General features: G+C 41.2%; 1 protein-coding gene across 2 annotated transcripts; it reads left to right on the plus strand.

The window, feature by feature from the left end:
- Positions 1–103: 103 nt before the first annotated feature.
- Positions 104–17,874, plus strand: pdcd6 (programmed cell death 6). Of its 2 annotated transcripts, none has more exons than XM_020641659.3 (6): positions 104–319; positions 5,425–5,486; positions 13,781–13,825; positions 14,830–15,000; positions 16,155–16,264; positions 16,969–17,874. In XM_020641659.3, the coding sequence occupies exons 1-6, from the start codon at positions 237–239 to the stop codon at positions 17,065–17,067; spliced, it is 570 nt and encodes a 189-aa protein (XP_020497315.1). In that variant the 5' UTR covers positions 104–236; the 3' UTR covers positions 17,068–17,874. The 2 variants fall into 2 exon arrangements, with proteins under 2 accessions (XP_020497315.1, XP_020497316.1); XM_020641660.3 differs by having other exon boundaries at positions 108–319; positions 14,830–14,988.
- Positions 17,875–18,003: the final 129 nt, after the last annotated feature.

The raw sequence follows: 18,003 nt of genomic DNA on the forward strand, positions 1-18,003 counted from the left end.
TTCCAGGAGCCTTCATTAATATTTCCGCGGTAGGAAAATATGAGGAAAACGTGACGTCATCCTGCTTATGGGAAGTGGTGAATGATTGGCCACGCCTCTGTGCGTGAGGAGGCAAGCAGCAACGTGAAGGTTGGGTGGTGGAGTCTGATTGAAGCTGCTCAGAGGAGAAACTACAGCAGAAAGAAGTCGGTCTGTCGGGCTTACGAGCACAATTTTGACAGCATATTCCCTTTAAAATGGCGTATCACAGTCCGTACAAAGCTCCGCCGCACATCAACGCCCCCCCGGACCAGAGCTTTCTGTGGAATATCTTTCAGAGGTGAGTGGGTGAAAAGACGGGTTGTGTCTGCCTGCCTGTGTCCGCTCCGCAGCCAACACTGCTGTCGTTTGTAGCAAGGAGAGGAAGAAAAGGGATGGGCTATGTCCGTGGTGACACTGTTTCATTGACAGGTCGTCTTTATTCCTGGGTGTCTTTAAACTATTTTCGGTGAAAAGCAGTGCTCCTCAATGAAGTAAGTGATCTGTCAGGCAGCTCTGAGGTTTCCCCTCAGCTGCTTCCTGGAAATACAACTGCAGAGTGTGTTCATAAATAGCCTATACGTCCAATAGCTATCAGGCTATTCGTCACGTTGCTGTTCAAAATGCAGTATATACAATTAGCTACTATGCTCCAGCACTGGCACACAGCATTATTAAAGGTGTTAAATGATGACTGGTAGGCTACTTCAGTAAATAGCAGGGCATGTGGCTCAACCAGGAAACTGTCTTCTATGGCTTAATAGTTCACAAACTATGGTCCAAAGACCTCCAGGAGTCCTTGAAGGCTTTTTTTAGTTCTGGGCTCTCCTAGAATAAGAGGGACATTTTCCCACAGACGAATTTTTATTGTAAACATAGAAATGTGTCATTTTCTGAATGAGTGACTCACACTGCTGTCTGTGTCAACAGTGAATGAACCTGTCAAGATGGGCTCTCCTGATATTATCTGACAGTTGTAAGTCTATATGACGCAGTGTGTATCTATTTATGGGACTCAAACATAAAGACATTAAGCTCTCTCCAGCATAATTACAGTGACATGCATGTTTTTTTTTTCTTCCTGAGCTGATGTTAACAGTATCAGTGGCTGCGTTCAACCAGTGATAGTCATCAGTTTCAGCATAGCCTGAGTCAAAAGTCAGCAGCTAAGAAGGTTGCCAAAGAAGACAGGGGGATGGGGGGAAGTTGATAAGCTTTGGCCCCCGGTTCTAGTATGCTGTATAGTTATGTAATACTGCAGAGAATTCTTCCCTGCTGCTTTGCTTTCTCACAACATTGAGATGCTGCACGCATAGCGAGGCTTGAAACACTCTTTACAAATTATTTATGTGTGGTGCAAAACCCCTTAGAAATCAGACATGTAGACATTTACCAGCATGCTCTTTTGCTCTCTTCTTTTGTTTCTCTTCATCTCACTCACACATTCCTTATCTGTCACTCACAGAAGCAGTGCTGCTCATGACAACCATGTAAATATGGAGTGATCCTCACATGGGGTCATTCTACATATAACCTAAAAGACTCTCGTGTACTCGCACAGTCATCCCTCACATGAGCGTTACGCTGCAACATCTGCTGCCTTTTGGTCGAAATCTGGCAGAGCAGTGCTGGAATTCCCTGGTCATGTGATCAGAGTCAGTAGAGCATACTTGAAGCGGGAGGCCTCCTAATCTCTGTGACACACGCGCTCTTCACAATATGACTCACCGTCCTCACGGTCTTTGCTGATCCGTTCATCTTAGTTCACTCTTTGAAACTAGTCATGCCATGGGAGAACAAATGATGTGTTTCATTCTCACCGTGTTTGACGCAGTTCATTCAGAAGGTAGACTGCAGCCTGACTATCATCCAACAAATGAGATCTATTGCTTTATTTTTTAGATGTATTCAATACCATGACTGCGAATGTGTGAATGGTTTTAATTTGAATCAACAATGCAGATAGTTTTTCAGTAAATGTGAAAACAATGATCACTGACCATACTGCTACTGCTAAGTAAACTGCAGATGAAGACAACACATTCAAACTTGTAGGAAAACAAAAAATGACTTTTGAGGAAAAGGTGCCAGTTTCCCAAAATAATACAAAGCGAAAGTTTTATTTCCATAATGTTAGTTTAATTTGTCAAAGAGAAAAGTTAACAGTATCCGAAATAGACCAAAAAGTAGCAATTGAAAATGACTGCTGGACACCAGAATTTCCTTTGAAGGCTTTGTGAGTGCAGCCTAAATTTAGAAGTTTTTGAGTTTTCTTCTCAGGAGCCACAGTTACATTGCCTTACTTTTGGAACGATTATGTGGAAAGTAGGGCGTCCTTTGTTCCGCAGGCCATAATCCAACCTTATTTCTTAATAGGAAACATTGAAACATGGGAAAAACTGAGCAGAATTCCAGACCAAGCGATAGTGTTTTATGTCGTCTGGCTCCATATTGGAGTGCGCGAAGATGGAAATGCCAGATGTTTAACTGTCTGTGCTGCAGCCAAGAAGGTGTTTTAATGATGTGTGACTTCTTCAGTGTCCGTTTGTGGACGGTCCAGTCAGGTTACCTCACCTGAGGATGAGGGAATGCGTCAGTAAATGGTCAGCAAGACAAGACATAGGTGCGGGTATAAGAGGAGAGCTTATTTTTACACACACACACACACACACACACACACACACACACACACACACACACACACACACACACACACACACACACACACACACACACACACACTTCTTTGTGTTAATCAGTGTATGGTAAAGGTAGGGTACCCCCCCCCCAGCTTCACCTTGACAAAGCTCTCATTTATACAGGCATGAAAAAGTTGTTTTTCTTACCAAGGAGGCAAAGCAAGTCTCCACATGTTTAGTTTATCTTTATTTGGGGGGGGAGGAGAACACACAGACTTAAAGCTGATCAGCAACATAGGCTGACATTGATTTATTTTTGGCCTTTTTGTGCCTTTAATGGACAGATAGGAAAGTGGATAGAGTCGGAAATCAGGGAGAGAGAGAGTGTAGTGAATGACATGCGGGAAAGGAGCCCCATAGGCTCTAGACATGAAGACACATTAAGCGTCACTGCTGGGAGTGGAAACCTGACCCATAAAATCAGCACTAGACCAGCTCTGTGTTTGTTTTTGTTTTTTCTCATGGGGGGGTTCCCTGTCTCCTCCTCCCTGTAATTTTCTCTGCTGGTATTCAGAGTGTGTTTGTTGAATGGATCTGTATTGACATTTGGGTCAGGTAGGTTGCTAAGGAACAACTGAGTCACTGGACGTTTTGAGTAAGCTGTTTTTTTGCTCGAATTTGTGTCACAGTCCAGCCTGTTGATGTTTTTATGTCTCAGCCAAGGACTCGTGGTGATGTCAGGGCTGAGTTAAAAAAAAAAAACACTTTTGTGGGAGATTGTCTCACAATCAAACCCTCTAACAGCTTAAGATTTGTTTTGTTATTAATGCTTTTTTTTTTTTATTAGTGAGCGGGGTTTCCCCTCATGCTTGTTCGTTTTTTCCATGACCTAACACATCTGGATTTTGGTCAGGAGATGATGACATGTCCTGAAAGTATTTCTGAGTTGAGCTCTACTTTGACTCTGACCGAGGAACAGAGGAACAAAATAAACCAAGAGGCTTTTAAAAACAACCCACCACACTTATCCACATACATTTTGTTGTTTAATGTTTAACATATGAATACACAGAAGTGCTGAAAGATTGACTCATTGACATTCCCGTCAAGATCTACCTTTAAATACTGACACATCATTCAAAGTTAACCTCTTACTTAAAGAAGGGGCAGCCAAGTGATTATCAGATCAATAACCCCGCAGGAGCACTGTTCATTATTGAGAGAAGAGATTCATGATTTTATTAAGACCTAACACCAAACCTTCTCTGGTTATAGGCTATCCGGAAGGAATGTAGTCTGATGTCTCTGTTTGCATCCATGTAAACTGAATGTGAATTTAAAAACAACCATTAAATGCAATTTGGTCACATTCCCTTAAAATCTAGCATCTTATTATGATATTTTCTTTTTTTCTTCTGACTAGGGATGTAGCGATTAATCGTAAAATCGCTATAAATCGATTCAGAGGTGTCAAGATTCACATCGGTACTCTGAAAAATGAATTGCAATAATATGGTGAACGTCAGCAGCTGGAGAGCAAGATCTCGAAATTGAGGGCGCACCACCGTCTTTTAAACCAGAGGATAGATAACAGACAAGACAAAAACTGTGTGCAAATAGTGCAAGAAGACAGAGAACTACACAAATGGCACAACCAATATAATGCAGCATTTAATCGACACCACAACAAGAAGCTCCAATCACCTCCCCTTGTTGTGAGAAAAACACACTAAGACGCCAAACCACACTGACGAGTGGGTTTGCAGCCTCTTTTTCAGTCATCATTTCTTTACAGTCTCTTTTTGTAACATAAAGAGAGAAGCGTATAGTGAATCCAGTGTCTTGAATTGAATCGTGAGTTGAGTGAATCGTTACATCTCTTCTTCTGACATGTTACAGTCGAGGCACTGGTGTAGCTCAGTCAGTATCAGCCTCCCAATGTACAGAGGCTAAGTCCTCGACATGCTGCTCGTTACTTCAACTCCCTGGCCTGCGACCAATTTGTGCAGGTCGTCCATACTTTGCCTTCCCAACATGTCTCCTCTCTCTTCATCTGTCCTGTCTTAAATACATAAAAAGGATAAATGCATACAAGGCTAAGCAAATTCTAAAAGAGGAGAAATTAATCAACAGAATAGTTATTTGCAGACCTGCCATCACTATTTATAAGACAGTGACTTTTTTTCTTTATTCATTGATTGACTTTTTGGTACATAAAGTGTCAGACAGGAATGAAAGCTCATAATTGCCCTGAACCCAAATGTGAGAGTTAGAATCTGAGAACTATATATTTAAAAATGTAATTTGGGTTTTGGTTTCACTTATCAAAAAAATATGGAAGAATGTCACTATCCCGGTAGCACAAGTGGTTAGTATGGTTGCCAAAATGAAGTTTTACTTTGTCTTTATTTACACACACACACACACACACACAGACACACACACACACACAGACACACACACACACACACACACACACACACACACACACACACACACACACACACACACACACACACACACACAGACACACACTCTCAGAACTTGTCTGGCTAGTCTCAAGGGATCTGCAAACATACAGACTGCCTGTGTCCTAATCACAGGACTCCATTCATGCTCCATTGACTGTTGAAAAACTGACACGCGTTCAGGAGCATCAAGTTTCAGCTGGCGAGTGTTGATGCCGGCTCCCATTGTGAGTCTGAGTGTGTGGGTGTGTAAAGTTGTTAATGCAAGCAGTAATCTAATCTGTGTTTTCTTTCCCCAGGGTCGACAAGGACCGGAGTGGAGTGATATCAGACTCAGAGCTTCAGCAGGCCTTATCGAACGGTATGTATCTGCTCTGCCACTCCCCTTTTCTTCCTTTCTTATTACATCTCCTTGTTTCTGACCATTTGTCCCATTCTCTCCTCTCCCTCTCATCTCCACATTTCACATTTTTATAATTTCCTCTTCCTCTCTTTCTGTTTGTTCCCTCTATCATGCCTAAGCGTAAAATGGATTGTGATTTTATTTTTAACCCAGCGTGGCAGATGAGTTGAGTAAAGAAGAATTATTGTTGTCCCGGGACAACAGAGAAGCAGGTGAAAAGTTTATCAGTGTAGTTTCAAAGAGAACACTTCAAAAAAGCCTCGGCGTCTTTGTGATGACAGCCCACTGAACGCTGTCACAGATGATGGTTGAAACTGTGTGTGTGTGTGTGTGTGTGTGTGTGTGTGTGTGTGTGTGTGTGTGTGTGTGTGTGTGTGTGTGTGTGTGTGTGTGTGTGTGTGTGTGTGTGTGTGTGTGTGTGTGTGTGTGTGTGTGTGTGTGTGTGTGTGTGTGTGTGTGTGTGTGTGTGTGTGTGTGTGTGTGTGTGTGTGTGGTGTGTGTGTGTGTGTGTGTGTGGGTGTGAAATTGTATCCTCTGCAGTCGAAACGGTGTCACAGATCTAGTAGAATGGTAAATGGATTTGTACAGCGCTTTTCTAGTTTTTTTTTAGAGTTTAGACTGCTCAAAGCTGCTTTTACACTACATGTCACATTCACTCATTCACACCACATTCACATACTGATGGCAGAGGCTGCTATGTGTCCATCAGGATGAACTAATTCCAATTAAATGCATTCACAAACCGCTGCTTTTGCCACTTTGAAGCAATTTGGGGTTCACTGTCCTGCACAAGGAGGACACTTGGACATGTGGCCTGACGTTTTGGTCTAGAGCGACTTGCTCTTCCACTGAGTCACAGTCGCCCTCATCGAAGGATCCCACCATGATATTTTAGAAAGGAAGGATACAGACGTTTTTTTACCACATAAACTATTAAATAATAAAACTATACTTCCGATTCCAGCACACCAAATGATATCCTGACATGATGTTTGCTTCAAGCATGAGCGTGTCTGTCTGTGGACAGTTTCAAAATATGTCATCCATAAAGAGAATTCATTGACCTGGAATGAAAATTGAGAGGATACTAAAGAGGCTGATTTCTGAAAGCAGTTCCTCTATTGAAGAATAGTCGACACCATTACAAGCTGTCTCTAGTGCAGACCGCTGTCGGCTCGTGATGATGATGATGATGATGTGCTACTATCAGCGTCACTTGAAGCAACATCATTTCTGATGACAGGGGCAGCTGATCATAGCTGGATCAGTTGTCAGTCGGTTGGTGTTAACAGCTGTTTGTGTACTGTTGGATAAAGGCTCACTGTTTAGTGTTACTAATAAAGGCTTTATGTTATCAGTGTTCATGGAGCCTGTTATCTGTTTAGCAATCCCCTGCACATAACACTGCATACTTTTTCTACTGCCACAATGCCTTTGTATCATTTTTTTAAATTGAAAATATAAATGAGGTGACTCATACCAGAGTGAACACTGAGGAATCATCCGCCTCACATGCGTCTGAGTTCTAACAAATGGTTGTTTGCTGACTGGTAGACCTTAGAGATCAACTTTTCCTTAAGACTTCTTTTGAGTTCATAATAAAAGTAAATGGAGGAAAACAAGATAAATTCCAGTCGTAAAATCTTTCCAATTAAAAGGAAAATCGTGTTTGCTCCTTTTGTTGTTAAGATGTATGACCAACAGATTTTCAACACTTTATTTCATTTCTCTTATGTGGGCGGCAGTAGCCGGGTTGGGAACAGGAGGGGTGCCAGTTCAAGTCCTGGTCCGTGACCCAAATCTGGAAATTGATCTGGTAGCTGGAGAGGTGCTAGTTCACTGACAGGGCACTGCCGATGTGCCCTTGAGAAAGGCACTGACAGAGAAAGAGTAATGCAAAAATGAGAAGAATAAATGACCAAATCATGTTTTTTTTTTTACAGGAAACCAATTTGTCCCAAACTGAGCATGAAAAATAAAAAAAAGATTTGGATATAAGAACACATTTACAACACCTTGAAGACAGGCCACACAAAGAGGAGTCGCTACATCAACCCATAACTTCATACATTTTGATATAGTATTTTTAATTTTCACATAGGATAGTGAAGGCAGATATGTCTGAGTGCAAGAATTAAATTAGCTAATAAGATAGCCACCCTTCTTTGTGTTTATGTAAATGTAAAGAAGGAGACAGAAAATGTGGAGATTAAACTCCAGCAAGGATCATTTTCTGTGCTGTAGAACGGGAGTTAATTTGGTTCACAGACTGAGAGGAAATAACTAAAAAATCAGTATGAGAGCATCCAGAGAGAGGACATGAGCACCACGGCTGCCAGTAAAGAACATGTAATCACTTTTTTGTTCTGTGTGGCTCAGGAGGACAGGGAAGATTGTAACTGGATTAAGGCTCAGTTCCCACCAGGCCTCCTGAACAAAACAAAGTACACTTGTGATTCTGCAAGGCGGAATGTGAAGCGCTGTTGAATAAATAACACAGGTCATCTTCTCTGCTCAAGTCCTGGGAAGTGAAGGTGGTTTTACACTTGCTTGAACTGTAGAGTATACTGAGGGGAATATCTGTTTCCAAGCCCGTACCCGACACTGCACCAGCATCCCTCTTGACCTTGCTCCCTGTGAGACAGGAAGGTTGAAATCCTGTAATGATTAATGTGACGTGCATTTCAGAGTACGGGTTGCCCAGAAACTCGAGCACAGGTTGATGTTTGTCTTCTCATTAAAATATAATGTGTTACCCACCAAGTTAATGGCTGAATTGCTTAGGCAGTTTTTCAAAGACTTTTCAACAGATTACTCTCAGAAACCCATTTTTCTGGGCACTTCAGAGGGATGGAAAAAAAAAAAGAAAAAGAAGTGTTGAAGCCAGCAGCAGCAGTGAAAGAAGCTGTTATCAGGCTGCGCAGTGGCCCTGGCTCCGCATACTGATTACTGTGCGAGAGTGTGTTTGTGCATGCATGAAAATGTGTGTTTGTCTACAGTGTGTGTTAGCATTGCTCCTTTTTTCTCTCTCACTTAATTCCACAGGTCAGTTAGACGCCTTTTTTGTTTACATTGATTTATACTGTGCGTGTTTGTTTTTGTCAGTGTTGTGTTGATTTGCATCTTGCTGTGTTTGTGCTTGTAGCCAATGGCAGGTTTTTCCTGGTCCGCTCCCTGCCAGCTCATTGGGCTCACTGTGAAATGAAACAGAGCCAGTGAGGCTCGACAACACACACACACACACACACTGCAGCACATCCTGCCCGCATGCAACAGCCACCAGCCATGCTCCTGTGTGTCCGTCGCAGCTCTACTGACCACACGAATGCTTCATTTATTTAGTTTCAAACCATCAACCAAGCTTTGTCAGCTCTGATGCTCTGTTGGCCTCTTTCACCTCTTTGTGTATCACCTACCTCGTGTTTTTTTTCTCCTCTCTCTCCTCCCTTAGGGCAGCGGTGTCTAGAGAGTATCACAGCTCTGGAGGCTGGAGAGGGGAACAGGTTTTTCAGACTTTGCTCATGTTGTTTACACTTCTCCATCCTCTGTTATGTCGGCACCACATATTCTTTCTTCCCTTATCTCTTCCAGTCCTCTGTCTGCAGCACCTGCTTTTTAACATTTTTTAAAAAACAGCCCTTGTTCCCTTTTTCTTTTGAAAGCTGAAAACCTGCCAACAGAGCATGCTTTGTTTTTTCTTCAAATGATGGCTCACTTTATGCTCACTGTGAAGTGATGTCCCTTATTTAGTACTACAAACTGCATTATAGGAGTGGCATCGCATCTTCCTACTGGCAGATGATTGTTTGGTTTGTGTTTTGAAAACGAATTCAATTACATGAACTGCACAAAATTGGATGACTTTTCAAGGCGGGCTGGTTTTGCGGCATCGTTTTCCTCTTCTTTCCACTTCTTATTCTTCCCCCTTCTTCTCCTCTCATATTCTCATTTCTCCTCTTCTGCCCTCTTCTTTCCTCTTCTATCTCCTCTTCGCTCTTATTTCCTCCGCCCACACTCCTCAGGAGGATATGGCACACACTCAGAGCCTGCTGTGTCCTCTGTCTGTTTGTCCTCTCTTGTCCCTCGCCCATGCTCCCTAGTCCCACTTCTTTTGCTCTTTCTCTCTCTATTCGCCCTCCCTCTTCTCCTCCCTGTCTCCATGCCTTAATCTGTCTTGGGTGTGACAACAAAACCTCCCTGAGAGGCTTGGAGCCACATGAGTGTATGTCCATGTCTGTATGGTGTGTACACCTTCTAGCTGCACTATTTACTATAAATATGGGCATTTTTGGCCTCCCTTTCATTCTGCAGTGAAAAGACATCTTACCAACATCCTCCCTCACTCCCCTGCGCACAGATTTATACTCCTTCTTGACTTATTTATTTAAGTGTGTAGGAGCAGTAATAGGCACTGAAATTGCTGATACGATTGAGAGAGCACAGGCTTGCAGATTGCAGAGTCGACCGAATGGCAGGACTCAAACAGCTCTCTCTACAACTCTTACCCTGACACTTGTACAATTGAAGCATTTGTTTAAACTCAGTTACACTCTGGTAGTGTTACAAAACAGCAGGTATGGATTTCTGTTGTTAGTATTGAGCTTTTTTTTTTAAAAAACCTTTTCCCTGTAATCAGTGATAAATCCTACTGCTGCATTTGTGTTATATTTGCCATTGGTGGAGATGCATCATGCATTCACTGACTGTTTAACACATTGTCATTTTTAGCATATGGCCAGAGAAATGTTTCCTGTCACTTAATGAGATTCCTTCTGCCTTGACAGCTGGTGTATGTCTCACACATCATGACTATTGTCTGGCATAATGCAGCAGAACTCAGTATGATCCGCTGACTATAGTAACAGTGTCATTTTGCGGAATGAAGTATTATTGTATTTTAATATTGCATTGCAAGTTTTCAGCGAATCAAGAAGAGATCCTACTTAAGGGTGGTTAGGCTGTTTCTGAGAATGATGGATGTTTGTGATTTTTTTGTTTTACGAAATTAAACCACTACCTTGGGAAAACAGCATTTAGCTTCTGTATGTTGGTTTAGTCAACTGAGACGACTTTTAGGGTGTCAGACAGTAAATTTGTCTGTAAAAGTTCTCGTCCATGTGTCGCTTGCTTGCATATGCCTAGTGTAGTGCGTACACAAGAGTCTCACTGAGCTCCATCACAGCCGTTATATGTATTTGTATACACTGCGGTTGGCTCACTCTGTTTTTCCACCAGCCTGGCTCTCTCCTCACTTCTCGCTCCCTGCGCCTCACCCCTGGCGGTTGGGCTCCCCAGTGAGAGAGCCCAGTGTGTGGACTGGACAGAGGGTATATTGTACCAGCAGGCCATCAGACGCACACACAGAACACACACAAACATCTCAACCATACTGACCACCTCACACTAGGCAGTCACAGTCAGTCTGGTATTCATTGGTGACCTCACAGCTCGCTACTGGTGTGAAGAGAGGGAGTGCATTAGTGTGGCTGGAGAGGTCACAGCTTGTCCTCCTTCGCCTGCCTTTATACGCTCTAAAGCTGGGGCAGCATTCATCAGACGTTTTGAAAAGATTGTCGCTTTTTTTGCTCTGTCGGTCTGATTGGATGTTCATTTTGCAGATAAAGCTATTTAACATTTTATTGTAGACAATTAGGACAGATTATTATTCAATACAGTAGTTTGAAGTGTTAGTGGTAGTTTGAAGCCAAACGTGCAGTAAATGGTGGAAGATTCAGGCCAATCAATTCATGACAAATCATTTGCATTTATGAGGCTGATTGTTAATGTATTCTTGTGTAATGAATTTGTAATCCGTCATTTAGAGGACATGCAACATTAAGAGTTTGAAAAAACCAAAACATAGACCGTGTTTTAAATCTGGACATTGCCTCTTTGACATCACCAAGCGCTGCGGCAATCTCCGGTGTTGAAAAATGAAGCCAATGCAGAAGTGCATTATCCCGCAGTTTGTTGAGTTGCCGCTTGAGACTTGCTGCAGAAGCCCCCGGAAGTCACTCATAGATTTTGATATTATGAGGGATAAGCATTATTCACAACAAGGCGCATCGCTGACGGGTGGGGGCGCAGTGTAGCTGTTTGTCAGGTGGTCATGTTAAGGCGGTGTACGACCCGCCTCAGCTTCAGCTCTTAGCCTGTCGTTAGGTTGACTGAAAGTTAGGTTGAGACAGCATTTCCAGCATGGATGGGCTTCTCAAGACCTCTGCAGGAACAGACGGGTGAAGACACTCAGGCTTCATCCATTAATATTTACAGTCTACGGACATCAGCCTTTGGTTTGCGGTACCATACTCCATTTTTTTCAATGTTTCTGTTGCTTCAGGTCAGACCTCCTTAAGATAGTGACTGAATACTAACCCTGTCCTAGAACAGCTCCACCAACAGGCCTCAGGCAGCCTCAGTCATCAATAAGAAAGAGAAGCTGCAGCATGTCGAGTGCCTTCTCTGAACACTGGAGTAAAACCCAAACTACATATTTGTAATCAAATATCGTAACCTCTTGAAGACTTTTTTGCCCCATATTCTTTTATTTGGAGCCTTTTTAAGGATCTTTTTAAAGGCAAAAATAAATCAGCAGTAACATATTTTTTGTATTATGTGTTTTGCTTGCAATGTTTTATTAAATGCGGTGCTCCATTTGAAAATGCAAACATGCCAGGAAACATCACAGAGTGAAAACGGTTCAATGCTTCATCTAGGGGATGTTAAAATTCTGCAGATGCTTGTTGTAGAGACTGCAGATAGAGGGGCAGAGAGGGATCTCAAGTCAGCAAAAGTAGTAAGCTTAGGTTACTGCAACAAAAACTAAACTTCAAACATTTGATCGCCCTGCTCATCGACCTTGTGTCACTTCTCTTCCGTTGCCTTTCTTCTGATTATCTTTTGTCTTGTTGTACCTTTCTCTTTCTTCATTTTGTATAGTGCTGTTGTGTTCTTTTTGGTCTTGTATCTTCTTGTCACCACCGCTCCCTACACTCTTTTTATTTCTGGTCTTGAACCGTGTGGCCGCTGTGTAATAAAGTCAGATGGTGAGTCAGCAAGGATTTAGATGGCCCTGATAAATCTCGGTGTCTTGAGAGTTGAGCGTGTGAAGAAGGCTGTAAAGTATAACACTCTACTCAACTAAAGCCCCATCAGTCTTCTCCTGAACATAAAACTGACAAAGACTTTCACTTATGTTTGAACAGCTTGTTTCATGGATGATAAAGACAAAAAAAGTGTGTTCAACTCACCTGCTTTCAAGCCTTTTGATTTATTGTCATTTTGACAAATATTTGTCATTGTGGAGGGAAAGCAAGGTGGATCCTATTATATTATAGAGGATCAAACTGTTATTATAAACCGTATAACACTATTAATATGTTTAGTATTCTGCTCTCTGACACTTTATCTAAAGTCATCTGCTGAGATTTGAGTAACATACCAGGACCCTGAAAGTGAAGAGACTAAATCAACTCAGGTCTTGTTCATTGTTGTCTTCACACCTCTTCTTTTTCCGACTGTCATTTTGAAACGTCTTCATTATAAAGTTCTGTTACTAAAGTGGAGGGGCTGTGGCTCAGTTAGTAGAGTTGTTCGACTCTCAACCGTAAGGTCGGAGGTTTGATCCCCAGCTCCTTCAGCCGCATGTTCGATGTGTCTTTGAGCAAGACATTAAACCCCCGATTGCTCCCACTGCTTTGTTGGCGGCGTATGAGTATGTATGAATGGGATTAGTTACTTCTGATGGTCACTTTAACTCTGCCATCAGTGTGAGAATGGGTAAGATTGACCTGCAGCGTAAAATATACAAGCTCAAGTCCATTTACCATTGAAAATCAACCTATGCTTCTATTATGCTGTCATCCTTTTACCCTTGAAAGAAAAAGAGTTGTCCCTAAAATCAATAAAGCAAAATTCTAAGAAACTTATAATCAGTGTTGGATGATTCATATATCAGTAAGTGTTAGTTTGAAGTTAAAATGATCAATGTGTTTTGTTATCAAGACATATTAAAGTCTTGTATCCCACATTGAAGATTGTAAATAGGAATAAAATAATTGTGTTCCTTATGTATTCTTTATCTATGTTCCGTTATTGTGTTTGTTACATATTTCTGGGAAAATACAATTTTAATGATCTAATGTTAATGGTCAAAAACGTATGTGACAAAGCTTTAAGTTTGTTCTTCTTCTACATTTATACCACATATCTCACTGGCCCGGTATGTCAACTTGTTTTCTTCTCTCTCACAGGCACATGGACTCCTTTCAACCCAGTGACCGTACGCTCTATCATATGTGAGTATCTACTGACAGTGACCGATTCACTTTGACACAATTCTCCGTTGTTCTAAAACTATGCATGTTGTTGTTTATTTACCCTCGTCTCCATGACGATGGGGTAAATGGATTACATTTTGAGCAGTCAAAGTGCAGAATTAAACGATCTTTGGCTTCAGTAACTGCTGTTTTAGCGAAAACCTGCAGCTATCAATCAAAGGAGGAGGAGGAAGCAGCTGGAGGAGATGGGAACGTTTCTCGCTGATTCCCTTAGACTCTAAATATTGATTATATGCACGCTCAGCTGGAAAAGGAAGCAGAGGTTCAAAACGTAAAAACTCTGAAATGCAGTTAAGGACAAGGATGGCCGCTCTTTGACTGCAGGTCAGGCTGTCGCTCAGCACAGATAAAGCATCACATGTTGTACTGAGATTTATGAAATGTATCTCTGTTTTTCAAATCTGACAAAACGGCTGATTATTTTTAAACTTGTGTTGTTGCCTCCAGTTAACACAAAATTCTGTTAAACATTTTTCCCCCGGGTTACACATTTACTGTGTCAAATCTTTGTGGTGTGACTCGCACAGTAAATCCCCAATAATTCCATCGCCTCTCCTTCCCTCTGTACCAAACTCAGTAAATCCATTGTTTAAAAGTCCCCCGGTAAGAAGCATATCCTGTGATAACTCTCCCTTTGTTGGGGGGAGGGGGGGGGTGTAATTGGATTGGAGCACATGGGGGAGTCAGTGGATTATTGGTGGGGGGGGATCAGCCAGTTTTCTTTTTGTGGTAGTTTGCGTCTTATGAGGCAGGAGTAATTCAAATGTGAAAGACATAATTTATTCTTCCTCGGATCTCTGACAACCCTATCAAACTGTGTTATTCATTCTGCTGGATTTGTTCAATTTCATGCCCAAGTCCTTCATACCCAGAGCTGTCTGTTTTGACTGTGTGTTTGTGTAAGTGTTTGAAAACCAGAGGAAATGATGTCTGTTATATCCTCCCCCTCTCCTCTCCTTCAGCCATGTTTGACAGGGAAAACAAAGGCGGGGTTAACTTCAACGAGTTCGCTGGAGTGTGGAAGTACATCACAGACTGGCAGAACATCTTCAGAACCTACGACAGGGACAACTCCGGCTTCATCGACAAGAACGAGCTCAGACAGGCGCTGACTGGTTTCGGTGAGCAGCAAAGTATGCTTTTACATCTAAACTTGATAGAAGTGGTGGAGGGCTTCGGTCGAAAGAATGTCCTGTCTCTGAGTCAAAAGGTCAGATTTGTTTTCCTTCTCCGCATCTCTGTAGATAGACCCGCCTGCAGGTGGAAATCATTGATTAAGGGAGTGGTCTGGAATCTTATCCTTACTTTGGGTTTGGGGTTTATGTTCATACTCATCCATCCGTTCAGATATATTGGACATGCAATTATACTGTTGTGAATAATAGAGGACAAATCCAGAACCATGTTTCATCATGAAGAACATTTTGAAGGACTGTGACAAAGCTAACATGACCTGATAGAAAAGTGAAAAAGTAAATTATCTAATAAATAATTTACAAAGTTCATTGTTTGCTATTTTTTTTCTGATAAACAAAAATGTATACATGTAAAGTGAGTGATTTGCATTTGTCCTCTACTACTAACAAAAGTGAAAAGGTGAAGGCTTCTCGGGGTGTTTCACTCGTTATGATTTCTGTTTCTCTTTGTGCTTCTGTGATCAGTGTTTGAATCGTCTCAAAGTCCCTCTCACAACACTTCTAAACACATTTCGTTTAAGTTCAGTGACTATCTGAGCAGCCATTACATCACAAAACACAATTTTGACTACAGCGCTTTATTTCATACACGAGTTATGAAACAAATTCACACAATAGGCTACATGAAGAAATAATGACCTTTATATCTAAAAAGTCAAAAGTCAGCTTGTCATTGAAATGTTCATCTCCTTGAAACTATTTTTCTTTTATTCCGTGCCATAACTTAGAAAACAGATGGTCAGATACTGAAAAGGTGGTACCTGTCTTAGTTGCCCACCTTGAAACTGATTGACTGAAAACATCTCTGCTGTTCCTCCGTGCAGATATTGTTTGAGGCATTTTGATTTTAGAATTAGTTAGCGTCTTTGCAGAAGCATCAGACCTTGAAACATTGTCTACTGTCAAATCAAAGATCTGCTTCACGATCTGTACAACAAAGTGTGTCAGAGCCTCTGGGGCTCAGAGCAGGGACTTTAGGACGATCAGGTCAGGATCCTTTCACAAAGCTGTGTGGGTGTCCAGAATGGAGATAATAATAATATACAAGTGTCTGAGTATTTTAAGAATGTTTGATTTGTTGTTGTGTGCAGGCTACCGTCTATCCGATCAGTTCTACGGCACACTGATAGAGAAGTTTGATCGTCAGAGGAAGGGACAGGTTGCCTTTGATGACTTCATCCAGTGCTGTATTGTACTACAGGTAAACGATTCACACCAAATAAGAATCTACTGTATATATATGTGTGTATGACTTCTCCGGTTTTATTCCCCACATGTATGCACCATAGGCTCTTCATAAATGTCATGCACATATGAATAAAGGATATGGTATGGTTAAGCACTTGATCACAACAAGGCTACTCTTGAAATCCCAATTTTCAAAGAGGAGTTTTAATAATACATACTTAATAAATGAATTGCCTTCTTTTCTTTTGATTGATCATCTCCTGTGCAATTGCCACTTTAGTCTCTATGTTCTGTTTGTTCTTCACACAAATACGTTTTTATTTTAAGCAGCCAAGTGCAACTTTTATCTTTCACTAATGAACTAGCTAAGCAGCTGATCAGGGACTCTAGGAATCTAAAGCTAGACCTCCACTTGGTTTGAGACTTTTTGCAGGTCTTTATTGAGAATGACTCTGTGAATGTATATCTGCATCTCCAAAAGTATAAAGTGAAGTATGTAAGAACTTCAATGTGATGCAGTGTTTGTGTGCTTTGGCAGTGAAAGCATGGAAGGTGATGCAATACAGTTGTAACATAAACGATGTTTGAAACAATGAATAGATAAATAACCTTAAATGCATGAATGTATTTCCTCTTTGTTGTGTCAACAAGAAATAAGATTTTGTCTTTATTCCATCTGATCAGTCGAATGTCCTTTTTTCCCTTTCCTTTCCACAGAGGTTGACTGATGTGTTTAGGCGGTACGACACGGACCAAGATGGTTGGATCCAGGTTTCATATGAACAATATCTATCCATGGTCTTCAATATAGTATAACGCACACAAATCACAACAGAAGAGCACAACTGGACACAACTGTGCCAAAGCTACAGGCACCTCCTGGATGTCTGCCATTGGTGGACACTACAAGATTTTTTTTAACTGCAATGTGTAGCCCCAGTTTGTCACAAATTTATAAAAATAACAAGAAAACTTCAAAGAAGAGTTTATGAGGTTGAATACTGTCCAGATGATTTGTCAGAGGTACAACAACAGTGCTTGCTGTAATGAAAAGAAAAAAAAAAAAAGAAAATCTTGTAGTGTTTTTTTTTTTTTTCTTGAATGACCAAACTGAGCTACGTCTGTGTGTGGGGTTGGGGGATTTTATGGACACATCATGTCTTCTTGTCTGTCAGTCAGTCTGTCTATTATTGTCAGCAAACTTTTTAATGTCTTAAATTTAACTGATACAATTAAAAAAGAAGATCTCTATTGAGAGTAAAAATGATGCATTAAAGTTATTATTTAAGATGCAATGCATGCTTTTCAGGGAAACTTAGTCCCACGTTGAAGCATGCTTTCCCTTTCTCTTGTCTTTTCCTCAGCCCTATTTTGCTCAAAGCCATGTTTACAAAACAGTGAAAGCAGTTCTGCTCTGAGATTCACTGACATGCCAGCTTACATGCCATATTTGTACAAACTTATTTTTAAAAACAAAATCTTCAAATGTTAGAACATATCATTTTTGGTAGACATTAAGCATAACGCCTTTAGTATGGCTTATTTTTGTGCATGATGCCTTAAAATGTGTAAAAACAACACAAACAAAGAAAAATCTTTTATTAAAAAAAACTGTAAATCTGATGTGGAGTTGTTTTTCATCATTTATGTCAACAGAAACACGTTGCATTGCAGGGGGATCAGACTGACCTGCAGAGTGGCTCAATGTCGCCATCTGCTGTACTCAGGTAGACTTTACCACCGCAATGCACC

This window comes from Labrus bergylta, chromosome 20 (assembly GCF_963930695.1).
Source record: "Labrus bergylta chromosome 20, fLabBer1.1, whole genome shotgun sequence".
In the NCBI taxonomy this organism is placed as follows: domain Eukaryota; kingdom Metazoa; phylum Chordata; class Actinopteri; order Labriformes; family Labridae; genus Labrus; species Labrus bergylta.

Bases quoted from the DNA above. Each gene is read 5' to 3' on its own strand.
- pdcd6 (XM_020641659.3), top strand. From the start codon at position 237: ATGGCGTATCACAGTCCGTACAAAGCTCCGCCGCACATCAACGCCCCC. The intron at 13,826-14,829 runs GTGAGTATCTAC...CCTCTCCTTCAG, and splicing joins GACCGTACGCTCTATCATAT to CCATGTTTGACAGGGAAAAC. The intron at 16,265-16,968 runs GTAAACGATTCA...TCCTTTCCACAG, and splicing joins AGTGCTGTATTGTACTACAG to AGGTTGACTGATGTGTTTAG.